Below are 21,004 nucleotides of genomic sequence, written 5' to 3' on the forward strand. Positions count from 1 at the left end.
CCCACAAGAAAAAGTTATAATTTTAGTTTCAAACAGTTATATGTGTAAAAGGAACCAAAAAAGGGTCAAAGGAAAAAGGAGAAATGGCCCTTTGCATTTTCACAAATATTTTTGATGCACTTCATATTTTTTGAGAGTCTGAGTTCCCATCTGGTATCATTTGCCTTCAGTCTGAAGAACTTCCTTTGCCATTTCTTATAGTGCTGATCTGTTAAAGACAAATTCTTAATTTTTTTATCTAAAAATATTTTTATTTTGCCTTCACTCTTGAAGGACACTTTTGCTGAATATAGAATTCTGGATGGACAGTCTTTTCTTTCATGTCATTAAAGTTGTTCCACTTTCTTCTGCCTCTCTGTTTTCTGATGAGAAGTCATAAGACAGTAAAGGAGGCACGAAAGAACCAAAACCAGAAAATATCATGATAGATGTAGTATCTCTCACATCAACAACTACCATATGAACTTCATGGATCACACTCCCATGAAAAGGCAGAACTTGTCAGAATAGGTTAAGAAACAGCACCCAACTATATGCTGCTTACAAGCAAGGCTCTTTCGATATAAAGGCACAGGTTGATAGTAAATTGATAGAAAAGGATGCATTGTATAAATAGTAACCGTAAGGAGGCTGAAGTGACAGTATTAATACCAGAAATAAGAGATTTCAAAATAGAATGCATTGCCAGAGATAAAGAGAGATACTACATAAAGACAAAATCTAATGGATTGAGAAATTTCACAATTACAGACAGAAAGGAGATCAGCAGTCGCCTAGGGCTGGGAGGAGGGAGAGAAGATCAAACACAAAGGGGCGTGAGGAAGCTTTTTAGGATGAGGGGACGGTTCTACATGTGGGCCGTGGTAGTAGTTCTGCGAGTGTAAACAATTACTGATATTCATCCACTGTTCATGTAAAGTTGTTTAATTTTATTTTATGTAAAGACCTTAAGAAATTTTTTAAGGGGTGGAGAAATAAGGCAAAGTAAAGAAAGTTTTGGATAAATAAAAACTGAGAGAACTCATTGCTAGCAGTCGTGCAATAAAGTAATTTTAAAGGAAGTCTGCCGTGCTCAAGGAAAATGACACTAGACGATAACTCAAATATGGCTAAAAAGTCACTAGAAGAGATAAAACCATAAACAAAAAGTATTTGCTTGAAACAAAGAAAGGTAGGAAAGGAGGCACAGAAATGAATAAGAAATGAGAAAAATAAACAAATAGCAAAATGATAGACCCAAATACTACCATATTAATAATCATATTAAATATAAATTGACTAAAATTCCAATCAAAAGGTTGAGATTATCACACTGGATAAATATCAAGACAGACTATATGCTCTATATAATAGAAAAACTTTAAATACAAAGCCAAAAATAGGTTAAAAGTTAAAGGGTGAAGGAATATGCCATGTAAATAGAAAGAATAAGATAACTGTAATGTCTGTATTACTATGAAGTGAAATAGACTTTAACATAATGAGTATCTCTAGAGACAAAGAAGGACTTTTTACAATGATAATAGGTCAGGATCACAAGAGGACAGAAGTGATAAATGTATGCATACCTAACTACAGAGCTCCACAGCAGATGAAGCAAAAAGTGGCAGAACTGAAAAAGAAATAGACAAATTAACAATTATATTTACAGATCAATACTCCTATCTCATTAATAGAACAAGTAAACAAAAAACAAGTAAGGATAAAGAAGACTGAAACACATCGTGAGTCAACTTGAGCTAAATCACATGCATTGAGTATCACATTCAGCAAGAATAGAATAGACATTTTTTCCACGTGTGCATGGAACATTCACAAAAATACACCATATTCTAGCCCTTAAATAAGTCTCAATAAATTTAAAGGGATTGAAATTATATCATATATTCTCTGACCACAATGACATTAAATTAGAAAAACATGACATGAAGATATGTAGAAAATCCCCAAATATTTGGAAATTAATCAACAGATTTCAAAGCCATGGGTTACCATGCGTTAAAGAAGAAATCACAAGAGAAATTAGATTTAATTTTAATTGAGTGAAAATGTAATTTTCATTTACATTAGGATAGGGTGCTGGCCCAGTGGCCTAGTGGTTAGGTTCATGCACTCCCCTTTGGCAGCCGGGGGTTCCCCAGTTCGGATCCTGGGCGCAGACCTAGCACCACGTGTCAAGCCATGCTGAGGCCACATCCCACATGAAGGAACTAGAAGAACCTACAACTAGGATATACAACTATGTACTGGGGGGCCTTGGGGAGGAAAAAAAAGAGGAAGATTGGCAACAGATGTCAGCTCAGGGCCAATGTTCCTCAGAAAAAACATTTGTAGGATGCAAGAATAGCAGTGTGTAGAGAGAAATTTAGAACATGAAGTGGACAATAAGAGACTATTCTGAACAACTTAAGCAAATAGATTTGATAACTAATGTTAAATGGACAAATTCCTTTAAAGACACAAATTACCAAACTGCATTAGGAAACCTAAACAATTGGTATGAATTAAAGAAATTAAATCCATAATTTAAAAATACTCCACAAAGAAAACTCCAGGCTCATATGACTTCCCTGGTGAATTCCATCAAACATTTAAGTATCAACACCAGTCCCAAACAAAATCTTGGAGAAAATAAGGGAGAGAGAAACACTTTCCAAATCATTTCATGAGATTAATATTATGCTGATACCAAAACCAGACAAAGATACCGAAACTTCAGACCAAAGTCTCTCATGAATCCTAAAGGAAACATCAGCAAATTGAATCCAACACATTATCAACAAGTAAGTTTTTTGTGATTTTTTTTTGAGGAAGCCTGGCCCTGAGCTAACATCTGTACCCATCTTCCTCTGCTTTATTTGTGGGACACCTGACACAGCATGGCTTGACAAGGAGTGCACAGGTCCGTGCCCAGGATCCAAACTGGCAAACCTCAGGCCACCAAAGTGGAGCGCACAAGCTTAACCACTTTGCCACTGGACTGGCCTCGACCAAGTAAGTTTTATCTCAGGATGCAAGTTTGGAGGAATATGTAGAATCAATCTAATGTATCATATTAATAGAACACAGAACAATAACCATAGGATCCTCTCCATGCAAAAAAAAAGCATTTAAAACAGACAGTACCTATTCATGAAAAAATCTCTCAGCAAACTAGGAATAAAAGGCCACTTCTTAGATTTAATCAATGGCATCAATGAAAAACCTACAGCTGACATCATACTTTGTGGTGAAACTGACTACTTTCTACTCAAGACATTGAACAAGGCAAGGATGCTAGTTCTCTTCATTTCTATTACACACTCTACTGGAGATCCTAGCCAGAGCAATAATGCAAGATAAAGAAATACAAGGGATACATATTGCAAACAGAAGTAAAGTCTTAATATGCAGCTGACATGATTGTGTCCACAGAAATTCCTCAGGCAAAGAAGGCTTCTAGGACTAATAGGTGAATTTAGCAAGATTGTAGGGTATAAGGACAATTGTATTCCTATGTACCAGCAATGCAAAGTTAGGAAAATGAAACATTTCAAATTGCATTTATAATAGAATCAAAACAAAATATTTAGATATCAATTTAAAGAAAGTGTGCTAGATTTGTACACTGAAATCTACATAGCAGTACTAAGAAAAAGTACATAAAAATGAAATAAATGGAGAGAAATACCATATTCAAGCATTGGAATACTCCCTATCATCAAGGTATCAGTTCTCCCCAAATTGATCTATAGATTAAATGCAACTCAATCCCAAATTCTAAATGCCAATCAAAACTCTAGCACGTTTTGTAAAAGAAATGTTGAGCTTACTATATAATTTATATGCAAATACAAGGGACTCTGAATAGTCAAAATAATTTTTTTGAAAAGAAGAAATTTGGAGGATGCATATGACTTGATTTCAAGGCTGACTACAGGCTCCAGTAATCAAAGTGAAGTGATGTTGGCATGAGGACGATCTAGATCAATGGAATAAAATGAAGAGCGCATAAATAGAACTACACATACATACTCATGAAAAATAGTCAAGGTAATTCAACGGGGAAAGGATAGTCTTTTCCACAATGATGCCGGAACAAATTGACACAAACAAAAGAATGAACACCATATACAAGAACTAACTGGAAATGGAGCATAGACCTAAACATAACATCTGAAATTATTAAGCTTCTAAAGCAGTGTTATCCAAAAGAATAATCATCGGAACCTCAAATTTGAGCCACAGATGTAACTTAAAATTTTTGGTAGACACGCGTAAAAAAGTAATGGGTGAAAATAATTTTAATATTTGATGTAACCTACAGCAATCAAAATATAATTTCTGTACATAACCAATAAAAAGATTATTGATGAGATATTATACATGCTTTTTCTCCTACTTTACCTTTCTGGAAATTGTTCTGAGCCTCCAGGAGTTGAAAATTCTTTAATTTTATGTTCTGCCAAGAGTGACTTTACTCCAGATCCAGCTATCCTAGGATTTGCTGACCACATCAAAATCAGTTACCCCTGCAATTCGATGCAGGACAGAGTGAGCACAGAGACAGAGCTGGTGTAGGACCCCACCTCAGCCTCCTCCCTCCTCTTGCAAATTCCCTCCACCCACAGGCCCTTCATCCTCCTCCAGTCTCCAGGATTCCATGAATCTCACAAATGGGGAGCAGGTCATGAGATACATAAACCCAGATCCCCACAATTCCTCTACAGGAAGTCCTTCCTGCAGTCTGCCCACTCCCATTCCTGCTGCAGTCTCAGTGCTTCCCCAGTAGAGCCCCAGGTCTGTGCAGAGGGTGATCCTAGAGCACACTTCCTGCCTGTAAACACAGGGCTCACTCCCTCACCCCCTCAGGACTTAGCTCAAATGTCACCTCTCAGGAAAGCTTCCCCTGAGAATAATATTTAAAATTATAACTGGTTCCCTCATCTTCCCTACTCTGTTCTTTTCAGCACATAAGCTCCAGGAGGGCAGGGTTTTGCCTGAGTTGGTGTGATACATCCCAGAGGACCTAGAATAGTGCCTGGCACAGAGCAGATGCTCCATAAGCATTTGTTCATGAAGGAAGAAGCGTAGGGACGAGATCGCCTCGAAGCTGAAACGGACACAGGAGAGGTGAGCGGTTTCCTGGGAAGCGATTAGGGACGAGCTGCTCACTGGCTTATCCCAGGCCAGAGCCAAGCAGACAGAAGGCCACACAGAGCCCCTCTGCACTTTCCATGCAGCCAAAGCACACGGCCAGGACTAAGCCAGACCACCAGCTGCCTCCGCAGACCCCTGCACTCCGTGGGCACCCTGGATAGCTAGCAGGATTCTCAGGTGGAGAAGTCCTCCAGGGCCCAGTCTCATCTCCAGAATCAGCTGATTCTGTGCAGCTGGAAGGCGTGGCTCACCTGCAGCCTCTGGGACCCTGGGGGCCCTCTCCTGACCTGTGACCCCCAAGGTCCTAGGTCATTCGGCAGGCCCAGAAATTAGATTTGGGTTCAGGACTCCAAGACCTTCAATTTCAGGGGTTGGAGGTGGCAGGCAGCAAGGACTGAGGGATCCAAATAGTAGGTCAGTGTCTACTTAGGTCCACAAAGGGGAAGAAGAGCAGGGTGCCAGGGTCCTGGTCTATAGGGGCTGAAGTTTAGAGTGGGGGCACACTCCAGGCTCCAAAGGGTGGGGGGTTTAATGCCTGGGCAGGAGCTCACCCTGGGTGTCCTTGGGGATGGTGTTCAGATCCATGGTCCTGGAGGCCTGGAGAATGGGGAGGAACCACTCCGGTTCTGAGGGAAATGTTAGATAGAAGCCTGGGCCCCGACTCATCACTGATCTCCTTGAAGCCCACTGTAGTCTCCAGACTCCACCCCATGTCCTGCCCTCTGCCCTCCAGGAACACAGTCTCCATGGCCGCCAGCAGCTCGACAGCTCCCCGTCCCTGGCCTCGGGGCACTCTTTATGGAGCAGCAGCTCCTCTTGTCTTAGCAGATGAAGAGAGGATGTCCAGGTCACTGAGGGCTCTGAAAAAACGATGGACTCGGACATGGCTGTGAAGTCATCATGCAGGGAGTGGGACACTGGAAACCCAGGAATCAGGGCCAGGGCTGTCCCCTCCAGGGAGGTACAGGCCTTGCGCTTCCCTCCTCTCAGTTCCTTCATTCTCTCAGTGAACCCAGCATAAGGTGGTAAGGGCTTGAGGGGAGGGGCTTGCTCTGGAAGAGAGGAAGCCCCTTAATCACCTCCCCCCTCCTCTTCTCTGCCCTTCTTGCCAAGTGTGTTTGAGTTATATCGCACCCATGAGTACGGAAAAATGCCAAACCTAGGTATAGCTTACCCACCAATTATAGGGCCACTTATGGAGCCCAGTTACAACACCTGTGCAATTACCAGCAGCAGAAAATAGAGACCCCAGGGCCCCTGTGCCTCTCCCCACACAGAACCCAGTCCCCCACACACAGGTGTCCACTAAGGTGACCTATTCCCCTGCCCCTTTCCTCTCTGGTTCCTCCCTGTCTACTCCTGTTGGCCTCCATCCTCCTAATGTCCCTCCCTTTGCTCACTTCAGGAGCCTCCCCATCTCCCTAGACCATTACCCTGGGGATCTCTTCCTCCTCCTCCCTGTCGTCCACCCCATCCTCGGGATGGAGAATCTAGAATAGACCCCCTGGAGGAGGAGACTTCATCCCTGGAAGCAGCCGCAGGAACAAGTGACGGAGACTCTGGGGTTCAAGGGCTCATCCAGGAGACTGAGGGCACCCAGTATGTTTGCAGGGTCCACCCTGGACCTGGGAACCAGCTTTTATGGCCTGGAGATCTGCTCGTCCCTGAGGCCAAAGCCCATGGTTATTCAATGGAGAGGAAAAAGTCTCTGACAGCGTGTATTTGGGGAAACGATTCGGACTCTGAACCTTACACTGGAGAGGGGGCTCCTCCTCTTGTGCACAGCCCTGTCCTGCTGCTGGGAGCCCAGGGAGACCCTCAGGAGGTCCCCAGGGAAGGGGCCAAAGGGGTCCTCTGGTCTTCTGTTCTCAGCCCTGTGGCCACACGGGGGCGCCACCACCCTGCTTTCCTATTCGCACAGCCAGTGGAGAGGATGAGCTGTGGTCTGATCAGGCAGAGGTAGCTGACCTGGAGGCTGGAAATCAATGGCGGATGACAATGCCTTCTGAGCAGCCCTGGGCTCAGGCTCGAGCGTGGGACAGGGATTGGCTGAGAGGGGAGCTCTGGAGCCCTGCCCTGCATCTAAGGCTTCCATCTTTTCTCCCACAGCCCCTCTCTCCAGCCCCTTGATGACAACACTCTGGAAAACAGAAAAATACATAATCTTTTCTTCCACTCCCTATTTCTTTGCTAAGGGCTATTTTAGAAAATAAACTCTTTTATTGTAGAATACATATTGGATATTTACAGAAAAGTTGCAAAGTTAGTACAGAGTTCCTGCGTATCCCACACTCAGGTGGCCCTGTTGTTAACGTCTACATCACTATCATACATTTGTCACAGCTAATGAAGCAATATTGATACATTATCACTAAACTCCACACTTTATTTGGATCTCATTAGTTTTTCTTTTTTCTGTTCCAGGATCCCATCCAAGATACCACATTACGTCCCAGTCACGTCTTCTTCAGGCTCCTCTGGCTGTGACAGTTTCTCAGACTTTCCTTGTTTTTGATGATCTTGACACTGTTGAGGAGTACTGCTCATCTATACTGTAGACTGTCCCTCAATTTGCATTTGGTTGACTGGGGCTATGGATTTTGGGAACAAGCCCACAGGGGTGAAGTGCCATTCTCAACACAGCACATCAAGGGTATATAATACCCACTCGATTGACCACTGATGATATTAACCTTCCCCACCTGGCTGAGGTCGTGTTTCCCAGCTATCTCCCTGTGAAGCTCCTATTTTCTTTGTCCCTCTCCACACAGTAGTCTTGGGAAGGAAGTCACTGTGTGCAGCCCACATTTAAAGGGTGTTCTGCTATAAACATTTGCATGCAGGTTTTTAGGCAAATGTAAGTTTTCCAATGAGTTGGGTAAAAACCTAGGAGAGTGATCAGTAGCTTGTATGGTACGTCTATGTGTAGCTTTAAAGTGTCAAGGCAAATAATCTATGGCCAATCTATAGACAAGAAAAATAGAGTGGTACTTACTGAGCTGAGGACTAGCCCAGAAACACTGTCTCCAGCAGGGAAGCAAGCTCCCAGGGAAGCGTGGTTTACAGCATGGTTATATCCCGTTTCAGAACAAAGTAACAGCAAGCATGACAGGAATACAATTTATTTCCAAAGTCACAAGGAGGTGTTTTGCTGCAGTTTAGCAGGTACACGACAGGTCAACTTGACCTTGATTCTCTGGGAAGAAAAGCTATCTTCAAAGAAGTTTTGGTATCGGCATCAGACAAAGGGAGACGTTACATCCCCCTCTTTAAAGAGTGCATTCTTTGCTTTAGGAAAATGTTTGAAACAAATGTACAATGCCTGTTTGGTGGGCCACAAGTCAGATGGCTCTAGGAAAAATAAGTTTCAGCCAAATCACATTTAAAACAGAATGGCTTCCCCATAAACCTCTATATGTGATTATTATTTTCATCAGAAGAAACTGCAGAATATCTCCCATAATGGCTGTGCTGTTTTGTGTTCCTGCCCACAATGAATGAGGATTCCTGTCGTTCCACATACTCGTCAGCACATGGCATCACCAGTTTTTGGATTTAGGATATGCTAATAGGTGTGTAATGGTTATCACTGTTGTTTTCATTTGCATTTCCAGGTGACATATGATGTTGAGCATCTTTTCACATGCTTATTAGCCATCCATGTACCTCCTTGGGGGAGGCATCTGTTCAGACTTTTGCTCATTTGTTTATTGAGTTGTCTTCTTATTTTTGAGTTTTAAGTGTTCTATATATATTTAAAACAAGTCCCTTGTCAGATATATTATTTGCTAATATTTTCTCCCATGTGTGTCCTGAGCCCTTTTACTGACGTAGTAGTACACAGTAACGCATAGATATATTTTAATGGGAATAGAAATGAGAAATTGCTAACTGTGATGGTTTCTGGGTAGAGGACTTGGGTGGCTAGGAGATGGGGAGAGATCATGTGACATATATTTTTATATATTCTTGAGTAGCATTTGAATTCTCTTGTACGTGCATGAATAATGTTTTCAAAATAAATTGCATTAAAATCGCTCACACTTGTAAAACACTTGACAGATCACCCTCACATCATGGGTTAAGATTCTGATCCTCTACTCGAGGACCAATCAACTTTTCACTCAATGATCTTGCTTTAAAATTTCCATTTCTGAAAAAGGTGGGCTAGATTGTATGGACCAATCCTCACCCTGAAAATGGCTAAAAATGAAATGTAAAGTACAAAAACCATCTTCTTAAAAGCATTAGAGCTGACAAGATCCCAATAAACGACCACACCCCAAAAAGAAGGGGAAAATCCTGCTTGGCCTCCACAGAGAACAGCGTCCTGAGAGATGGAGCAAAGGCTGTGTGAGCTCATTGCCCGGACACAGAGCCCAGCACTTCCAGCTCTGAGCCCCGAGCTCTGGACTTTCCTACCCATCTGCTTCCCTTTTAAAATTTAAACAAAGCTTTTATATTCTGATTATGAGGTGTATGTATAATGTACAATATATATGTTAGAATGTATATTCACTGTAGAAAAATAATAAAAGGTTAAAAGTAATGAAGGACAAAGTAAAAATAACTGTAATCTTCACAGTTAGAGATATTTTGTTGCAGTTTCTCCTGGCCTATTATATATTCTCCTGCTGCTGCCCCAGGGCTGGAACTCTCTCTCTAAGTTGATGAGCACAGAGCTCAATGGCCCCATCCCTGCTCTCTCCAGATGCCATTTCCTGAGGCAGTTCACTCTCACTCCTCCTGAGGGGGCTGTTTCTCACTTTCTCCTCCCTCCTCAATCCTCCCCTCTCCCTCCCAACTCCCCTCTCTAAAATGATGAGTTTATTTCTTTTTTCACTCAAAGAAGGACTAGGTGAGAACTGCACCATCATCCCCCCACACCCCACATCTGTACCTGTATCCTCTGCCTTCACAGCAGTGATGATGGATGGTCCTGCTCCTAAGGCCACTCTCAGTCTGGGCACAGGATCAGGTCCCTTCCCTCCCCTGCATCATCAGCTTCCCACTCTCTACTGGCTCATTCATTCCTGGATAAAAACACACTGTAATATCTCCCATTTTTAAAAAAAGGAAAGAAACTAATTAAATCAAAACAAAATCCTTTCATAAAAATCCACCACTCAATCCAATGTCTCCTTCCAACCTGCTCTATTTCTGTGACGCTCCTCACAGAATAATTCCTCAGTCCATTCTCTCACCCACCATGTTGTCTTTTTATTTTTACCAAATATCCATTTGCACCTAGTTTAAAAGGTCAAACACTTCTACAAGGCTTGTTACAAAGACAGATGCCCCATCCCATTTCCTGAATCTCAGAGACAACTTGTTTCAGTTCTTTTAACTGATTCTCTAATTGTTACTTCTTTGCCTCTAAAGAGAATGCTTCTAATGCTCCTTCTTTGTTATTCAGTTTTATGCATCGTCTTTGGTGACTTGGCTCTTCTTTCACACTCCCCCATCCTCCCAATATAATTACTGTACAACTGATTAGCTCAGTGTGCAGTGTCTGCATTATTAGGACCAGTAAACATTAGTCACAACTGAGCATTTAGGAAACTATGATATCTTTCCCTTTCTTGAATCAACTTTTCATGTTCCTTGCAGTTAGTAAATATCTTGTTCCTTCATTTGCTTAGCTTCTGTTGTATTCATTATTAAATCATTCCACTACTCTCCCCAGAGTCTAAATGTTCACAAATATATTTGAGCACATTAGGTATTCTACCAACTTCATCTTTGTGGAAACACCTGTCTCACAGCCCTCAGTCCGGCCACACGTGGACAGGTTCCCTGCACTCCTGGGGCAGGGCTGACATCCCGGATCTCCTTCACCTCACCCTGGGAGCCCTTTGCTTCTTTGTTCTAGCTCCCCTGTTGCGTGGATCCCATTTTTTCCATTTTTTGGTTTTCTCCATTACTGTTTCTCACTTTGCCTGGCAGTAACCTGAGGAAGGGAACATGGAAAGTAAAACATTGAAACCCTAAACATCTGAAATGTCTTTAGGTTGTCCCAGCCCTTACTCACATCTTGACTTGATAAGAACTCCGTGTTGGAATATATTTCCTTGGAATTTGGAAGGCATTGCTAAAATGTCTTCTAGACTCCAGACCTGTGTTTGTTGCCTCTTGAAGTTTTCAAGGTCTCTTCTTTTCTATCCTCTTTCTGAAATTTCGTTGTGATTGTCATGGTGTGGGTCTGTTTTCATCTACTGTAGTAAGAACTTGGTTAGGCCATTCAAAATGTAAACTTTATCTGTAAACTCTGAGAAATTTTGTTGAAATTTTTTTTATCATTTCCTACTGTATTCTTCTTGAAACTGATCTTATTAATGTGTTGGAATGCCTGATGGATAGACTAATATTCTCATAGGTCTTCTCCCCTGCTTGCCGTGACTTTTCCATCTGAACTATCTAGTGGGAGTATGACTTTATTCTTCCAGTTCATCTACTTAATTATTCATTTCTATGGTCACATTTTTTATTTCAAGTGCTTTTTCTTGTTCTATGATTGTAAATAATTGTATATAGCTCTGTTCCTGTTATATATGTCATATATCTCTTACATGTTCTATATATTATTGATGATAGTGGTAGGGGACCTGTTAGGTCTCCTGGTTATTTGCTTTCATGATGTCGTGAACTCTTTTCCTCATAGCTCTTAGCTCAGGAGTGATTTCATTCATCTGTGTCATTTCTGCTAAATGTCCACCTTCTCAAAAGAATGCAAGCTCCATATCACCAGGGTCTTATTTTGCTCTTCACTGTATCTCCAGAGTCTAGGAGATTTTGATGCACTGGACACCTCAAAACATATGCTGGATGATGGACTTTACTGTTTGGACAGTTAATTCACACTGCTCCTTGAGGTCCTCCTGAGCTCTGAGTCTAGTGGCCTCCTGTCATAAAACGTTCTGGAACACTGAAACAGGTTATTTGCATGGGGTGCAGAGTCATCCTGCCACCAACAGTGGACAGAGAATCAATGAAAGACAAGCCAACAAAGCTCTGAGAGAAAACACCCTGGGTTCAACCCTGGCTCCTAAACCTCTCTGAGTCTCCGTTTCCCTGTCTGTACAAAAGGATCACATGTTGGTGCCTCATGGGTTTGCTTTGAGGATTAAATCTGACCCTCAATGTAAATCATGGCATCATTGCTTGAGACATATGACGTGTTCCACTATTCATAGCTAACATCTTTATACAGATTAAAGCATTTAGATAAATTCCATTCTTTTGCTTATATAAACCACAATTTAAGAAACGTCCTTGAACACATATTTTTGAGAACACGTTTGATTATTCCTCAGCATAAATTCCTAAAGAGAAATTTCTGCATCAAAACTTAAGTCAATTTAAATTGTTGAGATATTTTTCAAAAGTGCCTTTAGACATTTTGTACCAGTTTTCAACCCCATCAATCTTTACGACAGTGTACTTTCCATGCCCTCTGGTAAATACTCTCATCACTTGCTTGCATCTTTGCCAAGCTGATAGATTTTAATTTTTATTCCCATTTCTTATTCCACATTCTCACTTTGTTTACATTTATTTATTACTACTATATTTGTTTCACATTTGCATTGCTTTTTTTCCATTTTGTTTTCAATATTCTTTAATTATTATTTATTGGGAGGGCTTATCTTAAAATATTGAATTTAGAAATAAGGGAAAGTAGCCCCAACATTGGAAACTGGTCTAACACTTACCACTAGGTCTCAGTGTTGTCAGAAGCTGGCCTGGTGCTCACCACCTGACGTGTTATTCTCCTGTTGGACATAAGTCATCTCACAGAACATCAACATCAGACAAGGACACACTGAGAACATGACAAAGTGAGACACAACGAGACCACTACAGCACTTTGTCTCAGCACAGACTAAAACAAGATACTGTGCAACTCACAAAATACCAAACATCTTTCTGTGCTGGCTCATATGAGCAACTGCTGCTTCTTTCCTTATCCTTGCTCGAGTTGGCCCTGTCTACAGACAAGATTTATTGAGATGCCCACTCATAGAATTGCCCCCACTTCCTGACAACATGCAATCTAGAATGAGCCCCTGCTTCCATAGATCCTCCCCAAATCACCAGACCAAAGCCCAAATCCTATGAATGTTCTAACACCTTCACACTAAGAGGCACTGTGGTCCCCAATGGTGTGTGTTCTCCCACAAGGTAACAAGTAATACATCCAACTTGTTGGCCCACAGATGTGCTCCTGGTGGCCTTTGGCTGAAGAACATTGAGGCACGTCATTACCCTTTTTCTGTCAAAATTGTTTATGTGTCTTTGAACTTGATTATGGGCAAGTGTTTGTATCATTGTGAGTGTGCGGTTGACACAGACACGTTTTATGTATTTCTTTATGGTTTTTCAACTTTGAGTCATGCTTAGAGAATTCTTCATTCCACAACTGTAAACATTTCATGGATATTTTCATCTAGGAGGGGGTACAAGGGTGAAGGGAAACAGAGGAAATTGTTTGAATTATGGGGGCAGTATGGGAAGGAGCAGTAGGTGAAGCATTCTAAGGCGGTGGAATCCTCAGGCTGACATCTTCTGCTCTGTAATTTTACAAGTAGGTGCAGGGCCTCAAAGTATTTGATGTACGTTGTGTCCAATAAATGCTTTCTCTTGGGCTAAGTGAAGACTTATGTCTCTGCTTATGTTTACCAGGTTAGATAACACCACCAAGAGTCCCAGTGTAACACACACAAGGACTAGCTCTGGGGATGGGCATTTTTGAATGCTTATGACCTTAAGGTGATGAATTATGTATTGGCTAATGTCTGTACACTCTAGTTGTGAAAATACATATTAATTAAACTTCTTGGGTATGTTATATTTTAAGGATATGTCTAAGATCCGCATAGACAAACCCATGATCCCCACATGAAGATAATTTTAATATACAGCAACCTATGAGTCACACAGTATCTTTTCTGGAGGAGACTGAAAACTAAGAACATTCTAGATATGCACTGTCCAATATGGTAGCTACTAGCCACATATGGTTATTTAAATTAAAAGTAAATAAAATGAAAAATTCAACTGCTCAGCACAGTAGCCACATTTCAAGTGCTCAATAGCTACACATAGCTACTGGCTCCCATATTGGACAGTGCAGACACAGAACAATTCCTTCATCACAGGGTGTTCTATTGGACATGCTGCTCATCATACTTTGTGGGCCTCAAATCAGATGCATCAGACCCATGTAAAATGAAAGAGCCAATATTATTTCACTTAGAGATATGTCAGATTTCTGTCTGAGACAAGAATGCATATCCAGCTGGTGTATAACAAAACCAACATAGGTCCTCAGTGGGTCTGGTGCCTCAGGCACAAACTGTTCCCAGATCCAAAGAGAAAACCTTTCCCTTCACCTCCCTTCCCAGACTCAGGACATTCTCTGGCATCAAATTTCCAGCAAGTGAGTTCTCTTCTAGAGGAGAACAGGGGCAACACTGTAAGTTAACTTTTGGGAAGCAGGGAGTCCAAACTCATGGAGAGGAATTCCGGGAAATGAAGAGGAGGCAAAGGGGGGCACCCGCTGGGAGACTCTCCCCGGTTCATTCAGAACAGCGATTCTCAAAGTGTGGTCTATGGAACCCTTGAAGTCACTGAGATCCTTTCATGGATCCATGAGGTAAAACTCTTTTCATAACATTACTAGACATCATTCGCCTTTGCAGTGTGTGCACATTTGCACTGAGGTAAAAATTAGTAAGAATGGAGGCCGTGGTACCAAACTGCAATGGTAGTTATCTTCACCACGACTTACTTGCAGAAAAAAAATACCACTTTCACTTTAAAATGTCCTGAAGCATTAAAAATTATTATCTTTACCAAATCATTATCCTTAAATCCACATTTTAAAAATATCTTACATGATGACGTGGGAAGTACACATAAAGCCCGTCTGCTACTTTCCCCCGTACTATGTCCCTAGGAGAATAATCTGTGTGAGCTGGGCTAGCCTCTTTTTCATGGAACACCAGTTTTACTTGAAAGAATGAATGACAGGAACTAGGATTATTAGATGTGGTTAATTGGGATGCACTGTCTCAAAATGAACATGAGCTTCTCCCTTCAAGAAAATCCACCGACAGGTAACAACTGACAGGACTTACTGCCTTGATCAAAAGGAAGCTCTCAAGAGAAAATGAGAATTTTGGAAAACTTGTGTCCACCATGTAAGCCTGGCAGCTTCCCGTCCTGACAGACTTTCCTGTTCAGATCTGTGGTCACATCAACAAACGTGATATTTTGATAGTTTGTAGTTAAATGCATCAACACAGGAAGATCCACATAACTTAGTGAAACAGTGCATTACTTTTAAAATCATACATTAGTACAAGAGCCATTCAATATGTAAAATAGGCCTGTGGATTTTAATGTAACAGAATAGGAAATATTCAATGGTACTGTTTCAGGTTCCACCTTGCAAATAACCTGTGAGAAACTGCCACTTGTGTAGTTTCATTTTAGTATCAAAGTTGAATATCCACAATTATCTGGAAAGCTTATTAGAAATACTACTCCTACATATTTGTCTGAGGCGGTATTTTTTTCATATACTTCAACCAAAATAACAGATGAAATGAAGAGCAAATGTGAAGAGCCAGTGGTCTTCTAATCCCAGACAAGAAAGACACTTGCAAAAACATGGAGTGTAAAAACACCCACTCTTCTCCTACCTTATTGTGGGAAATTGTTATTTTTCAGAAAAACATTTCTTTTAACTAGCAGTGGGTTATAAATATTATTCTAAATAAATTAATTAAAATATTTAAAAACTTTTGTTCCTAGTAAGGTAAATATTGATAGATATAACCAACATAAACAAATTACCCTCGGGGCCCTCGCTAATTTGAAGACTGTATGGATATCCTGAAACCAAAATGCTTGACAATCGCTGACTCAAACAGCCCCTGGGCCAGGACTCAGGGAGACGGTGTGACAAAGAGCTCTCGCAGCAGGAGGAGAGGGGTCAGGGCAAAGTCCCAGGTCCCCGGCCGTGGCTCTCAGGGTCCCAGGCCCGAGGGCGGAGTCTGGGGCGGGGAAGCTCAGTGTTGGGGAGTCCCCGTCTCCCTCAGTTTCACTTCTCCCTCTCTCAACCTGTGTCGGGTCCTCCTGCCTGGAGACTCATGACGCGGCCTCAGTTCTCACTCCCATTGCGTGTCCGGTTTCTAGAAAAGCCAATCAGCGTCTCCGCTGCTCCGGGTTATAAAGTCTGCACTGAGCACCCGGGGCTCAGATTCTCCCCAGATCGTGAGGATGCGCGTCATGGTGCCCCCAACCTTCCTCCTGCTGCTCTCGGGGGCCCTGACCCTCACCGAGACCTGGGCGGGTGAGTGCGGGATCGGGAGGAAACGGCCTCTGCCGGGGGCGGAGCGAGGGGACCGCGCCGCGGGGGCGCAGGACCCCCGGAGAAGGCGCGGACTCAGCCCCAGAACCGCTCAGCGCGCCCCACCTCGGCCCCGCCGCGTCCTGACCCCTCTCCTTCCCTCCCCAGTCTCCCGCCCTCTCCTCTCCCCCACTGGGGTCTCCCGCGCTTCTCCGTCCGCCGCCCCTTTTCGGTCTCACGACCCCATAGTCCCCTCCCCCCTCCCGGCCCCATCACCCTCGGACCCGGGACCCGCGCCGGGAGGAGTGTCGGCCGCCTCTCAGCCCCTCCCCGCCCCCAGGCTCCCACTCCATGAGGTATTTCTACACCGGCGTGTCCCGGCCCGGCCGCGGGGAGCCCCGCTTCATCGCCGTCGGCTACGTGGACGACACGCAGTTCGTGCGGTTCGACAGCGACGCCGCGGGTCCGAGGATGGAGCCGCGGGCGCCGTGGGTGGAGCAGGAGGGGCCGGAGTATTGGGAAGAAGAGACGCGGACCGCCAAGGGCCACGCACAGACTTTCCGAGTGAACCTGAACACCCTGCGCGGCTACTACAACCAGAGCGAGGCCGGTGAGCGACGCGGGCCCGGGTCCAGGTCCCGACCCCCCATCCCCACGGACGGGCCGGGGTCTCCCCGAGTCTCCAGGTCCGAGATTCACCCCGAGGCTGCGGGACCCGCCCGACCCCCGACCCGGGAAGAGCCCGCGGGGACTTTTCCGCGGTTCCATTTTCAGTTTAGGTTTAATCTCTGCGGGGCGGGGGCGGGGCCGAGCGGGCGGGGCTGACCTCGGGGCGGGGTCAGGGTCTCACACCCTCCAGGAAATGTATGGCTGCGACGTGGGGTCGGACAGGCGCCTCCTCCGCGGGTATGAACAGTTCGCCTACGACGGCGCCGATTACCTCGCCCTGAACGAGGACCTGCGCTCCTGGACCGCGGCGGACACGGCGGCTCAGATCACCCGGCGCAAGTGGGAGACGGCCGGTGAGGCGGAGGGCTACAGGAACTACCTGGAGGGCACGTGCGTGGAGTGGCTCCTCAGATACCTGGAGAACGGGAACGAGACACTGCAGCGCGCGGGTACAAGGGGACACGGGGCCTCCTGATCTCCCCTCGGGCCGGGCTGGCTTCTCACAAAGAGGGAGGAAAGGGGGTAAGTGTCAGAACACCCTCCCTCAGAAAAGAAAGGAACCCACCCAGGTTTTCATGTTCTGTGATGACTAGACCAGAGGGCCCGCCCTTCTCTAAAGGACAGTGAAGGAATCCGGTTTCTTCAGGAATAGGAGGGGAGACCATCCCTGAAATGCCGTCCTTGGTTCCCTTTGACCCTGGCAGCCATCTTGTGACCCATGACTTTCTCAACGCCTTGTTCTCGACCTGAGAACATCTTTGCAGGCCTGACTCCAGCTTTTGTGAATCATTCACCCTCCACTCAGATCAGAACCAGAAGTTTGTGTTCTCCTGTTTAGAGACCTGAAGGCTCGTACCCTGGGCTCTCACCGTGATTCTAGAACTTTCCAAGGAATCTGAGCTTATCCTGGATCCGCAAGTCCAGGCTCGTGTCTGGGTTCTGTGCTTCCTCTTTCCAAACCAATTGTCCTGTCCCTTCTCAGGATGGTCACGCGAGTGATGCTTCAGTGGCCCATGCAGGTAACTGAAAGTGTGAATTTTCTGATCCCTCTCCTCAGACGCCCCAAAGACACATGTGACCCACCACCCCATCTCTGACCATGAGGTCACCCTGAGGTGCTGGGCCCTGGGCTTCTACCCTGAGGAGATCAGCCTGTCCTGGCAGCGTGACGGGGAGGACGTGACCCAGGACACAGAGCTTGTGGAGACCAGGCCTGCAGGGGACCGAACCTTCCAGAAGTGGGCGGCTGTGGTGGTGCCTTCTGGAGAGGAGCAGAGATACACGTGCCATGTGCAGCACGAGGGGCTGCCTGAGCCCCTCACCCTGAGATGGGGTAAGGAGGGAGCCGTGGGCTCAGAGACTCTTCTCAGGGAAATCAGGAGCCCTTCTGGAGACCTTCAGCAGGGTCAGGGCTGAGAGCTGGGGTCAGGGCCCTCACCTTCCCTTCCCTTCCCAGAGCCGCCTCCTCAGTCCACCATCCTCATCGTGGGCGTCCTTGCTGGCCTGGGTCTCCTTGGAGCTGTGGTGGCTGGAGCTGTGATCTGGAGGAAGAAGCGCTCAGGTAGGGAAGGGGGTTTGGGATCTGAGTTTTCTTGTCCCAGTCGGGGTTTCAAGAACCAAGCAGAACTTGCCCTGCCCCGTTAATGAGACGTACCATCCACACTCATGCACTTTCCATTTTGGAGCTGATTGCTAACACTGTTTTGTAAAGTGCTTATGAAAGTGAAAGAGATTTTTTCACCTTGATAATTCTGGTGCTGGGGACCTGATTCCCAGCAGTCGAAGGTCAGAGGGCAGGGTCCCTGCTGAGGACAGACCTCCAGGAGAGCAGTTGGTCCAGTCCTCACACATCTCTTTTCTCATGTTTCTCAATCCTGCCCTGGGTCTTCAGTCATTCTTCTGGAAACTTCCCTGTGGTCCAGGACTAGGGGGTTCCTCTAGGATCTCATGGCCCAGCCTTCTTCCTGTTTTCTTCCCACAGGTGCAAAAAGAGGGATTTACGTGCAGGCTGCAAGTAAGTTTGAGTGGGGGATTGATCCCTGAGACCCTTGAAATAGTGTAGACAGGAGTCCTGGGTGGGGGGAGCTCACTCACCCCATAGTTCCTCCTTTAGTCTCATCTCCTGTGGGCTCTGACCACTTCCTGTTTTGTTCTACCCCAGACAGTGACAGTGCCCAGGGATCTGATGCGTCTCTCCCACAGAAAGGTGAGACTTGGAGGGCCTGGGTGGGGAGGGGCTTTGGGGCAGAGGGGACACAACTGGTTTATGGGGATGCTTTGGCCTATTTTGAGCATGCAGAGGGCTGTTGAGAATGTCAACACTTATGTGACTGACATGAATTTGTTCATGATTATTTTCCTTTACAGTGTGAGACGGTGGCCCTGTGGGAGACCAAGTGATCAAGTGATGCAAGATTTGTTCACGCTCCTACTTTGTGACTTCAGATCCCCTCTCTTCTCTTTCTGCAGCTGGCATCTGAATGTGTCTGTGTTCCTATTAGCATAATGAGAGGAGGTGGGGAAATTGACCCACCCCTGCCTTCCACGACCCCCTCCCCACACTGACCTTTGTGCTTTCCCTGATGAAATTTCCTCTTGCAGCAGAGGTGGGGCTGGGCCGGCTCCCTCCCAGTCTTAACTTCCTGTTGCACTCACTAGTGATCATTTGCTTCCTTGCTGAAAATATGGATCCAGATATGAATTTTTTTCTAATTCTTCTTCTAACGGATTGATGTGTTAATTAAAGAAGAAGATTCCTAAAGTTTGAGAGTGGAAATAAATGGAAGCACTGAGAACTTTCCAGAAGTCATGTTTGCTGTGCGGAGTCTGTGTGTGGATGGGGCCTGTGTGCAGTCGGTGTTCAGTACATCATGTGCTGTGATGTTGTCATTCCTTGGCTGGCGCATCTCTCTGCTCCTTTGTCCTGGTTCCTTCTATAGAACCTCGTTCCATCAGTACCTCTGATCACAGGGATGAGGACATCACCTGGGTGTTGTCGTGTCTTCAGGACCGTGTGCAGCAAGGGCTTCCTGTGGCCAGGTCAGCCAAGGCTCCGTCCAGGATCCGGCCCTCAGCCCCTGCCTTTTGTGTGTTTAGACTTTGTTTCTTTGGGAGGTCTTTTGGATTATACCCGTTCTTTTTCATGTTTTGAGTTCTGGTTTCATTGTCCTCTGGGTGTCCCTGTCTCTGACAGCAGCGGGAGTCGTTTGGCCTGTCATTGTCCCCATGAGGCCCAGGGTGGCCCGTGCACACAGGAGACTCTGGTATCGAGAGACCAATTTCTGGACTCATTCTCTTCTTGCCCTCTCTCTAGAGCTGTTTCCTGGATTGTTCTTTCCATCTTTCCGCCCTTCTACAGAACCAGAATCTGGAAGTAGTAGACAGGAAGGATTCAGTAGTTTCTCATCTCACATAAATTCCTGCTGGGTTTCTGTCTTCTCTGCAGCCTGCCCCGTCTCTCTGCCCTCAGCCCTCGTCATCCTAGTGCTGGCTCTGATCCAAACACATGGATTTATAAAGTTGAATCTCCTTTAGATTCACAATTGATTGGAAAAATAGGTCCCATAAGCCTAGGATTGTCCTTTCTGAAGAGAGATAATTGTGTGTGTGAGTGTGCAAGAGGGCAGCTGTGGGAGGGAAGGAGGGGAGAGCAGCGCTTGTGAGAAAAGTACAGGTGGCGCTGATGTCAGTGTGAGTGGAGGTTGTGTTGTAGCTGCCACAAAACAGCATGTGACCTGAGGTTACATTAAGAAAGATACTCTCTCTAGAAGAGGGAGGTGCTCTATACTGATCATTCATTCAACTGATTTGCCAGATAGATGACAAAGTATTTTTACATCT

General features: G+C 45.0%; 1 protein-coding gene across 2 annotated transcripts; it reads left to right on the plus strand.

Moving 5' to 3' along the window:
• Positions 1-16,174: 16,174 nt before the first annotated feature.
• On the plus strand, positions 16,175-19,973 carry LOC138919610 (patr class I histocompatibility antigen, A-2 alpha chain-like). Of its 2 annotated transcripts, none has more exons than XM_070245086.1 (8): positions 16,175-16,498; positions 16,836-17,105; positions 17,338-17,613; positions 18,222-18,497; positions 18,621-18,725; positions 19,146-19,178; positions 19,326-19,370; positions 19,532-19,973. In XM_070245086.1, the coding sequence occupies exons 1-8, from the start codon at positions 16,426-16,428 to the stop codon at positions 19,534-19,536; spliced, it is 1,083 nt and encodes a 360-aa protein (XP_070101187.1). In that variant the 5' UTR covers positions 16,175-16,425; the 3' UTR covers positions 19,537-19,973. The 2 variants fall into 2 exon arrangements, with proteins under 2 accessions (XP_070101187.1, XP_070101188.1); XM_070245087.1 differs by having other exon boundaries at positions 16,367-16,498; positions 17,338-17,517.
• The last annotated feature ends 1,031 nt before the right edge of the window (positions 19,974-21,004 follow it).

Source organism: Equus caballus, chromosome 20 (genome assembly GCF_041296265.1).
Source record: "Equus caballus isolate H_3958 breed thoroughbred chromosome 20, TB-T2T, whole genome shotgun sequence".
Lineage (NCBI taxonomy): Eukaryota > Metazoa > Chordata > Mammalia > Perissodactyla > Equidae > Equus > Equus caballus.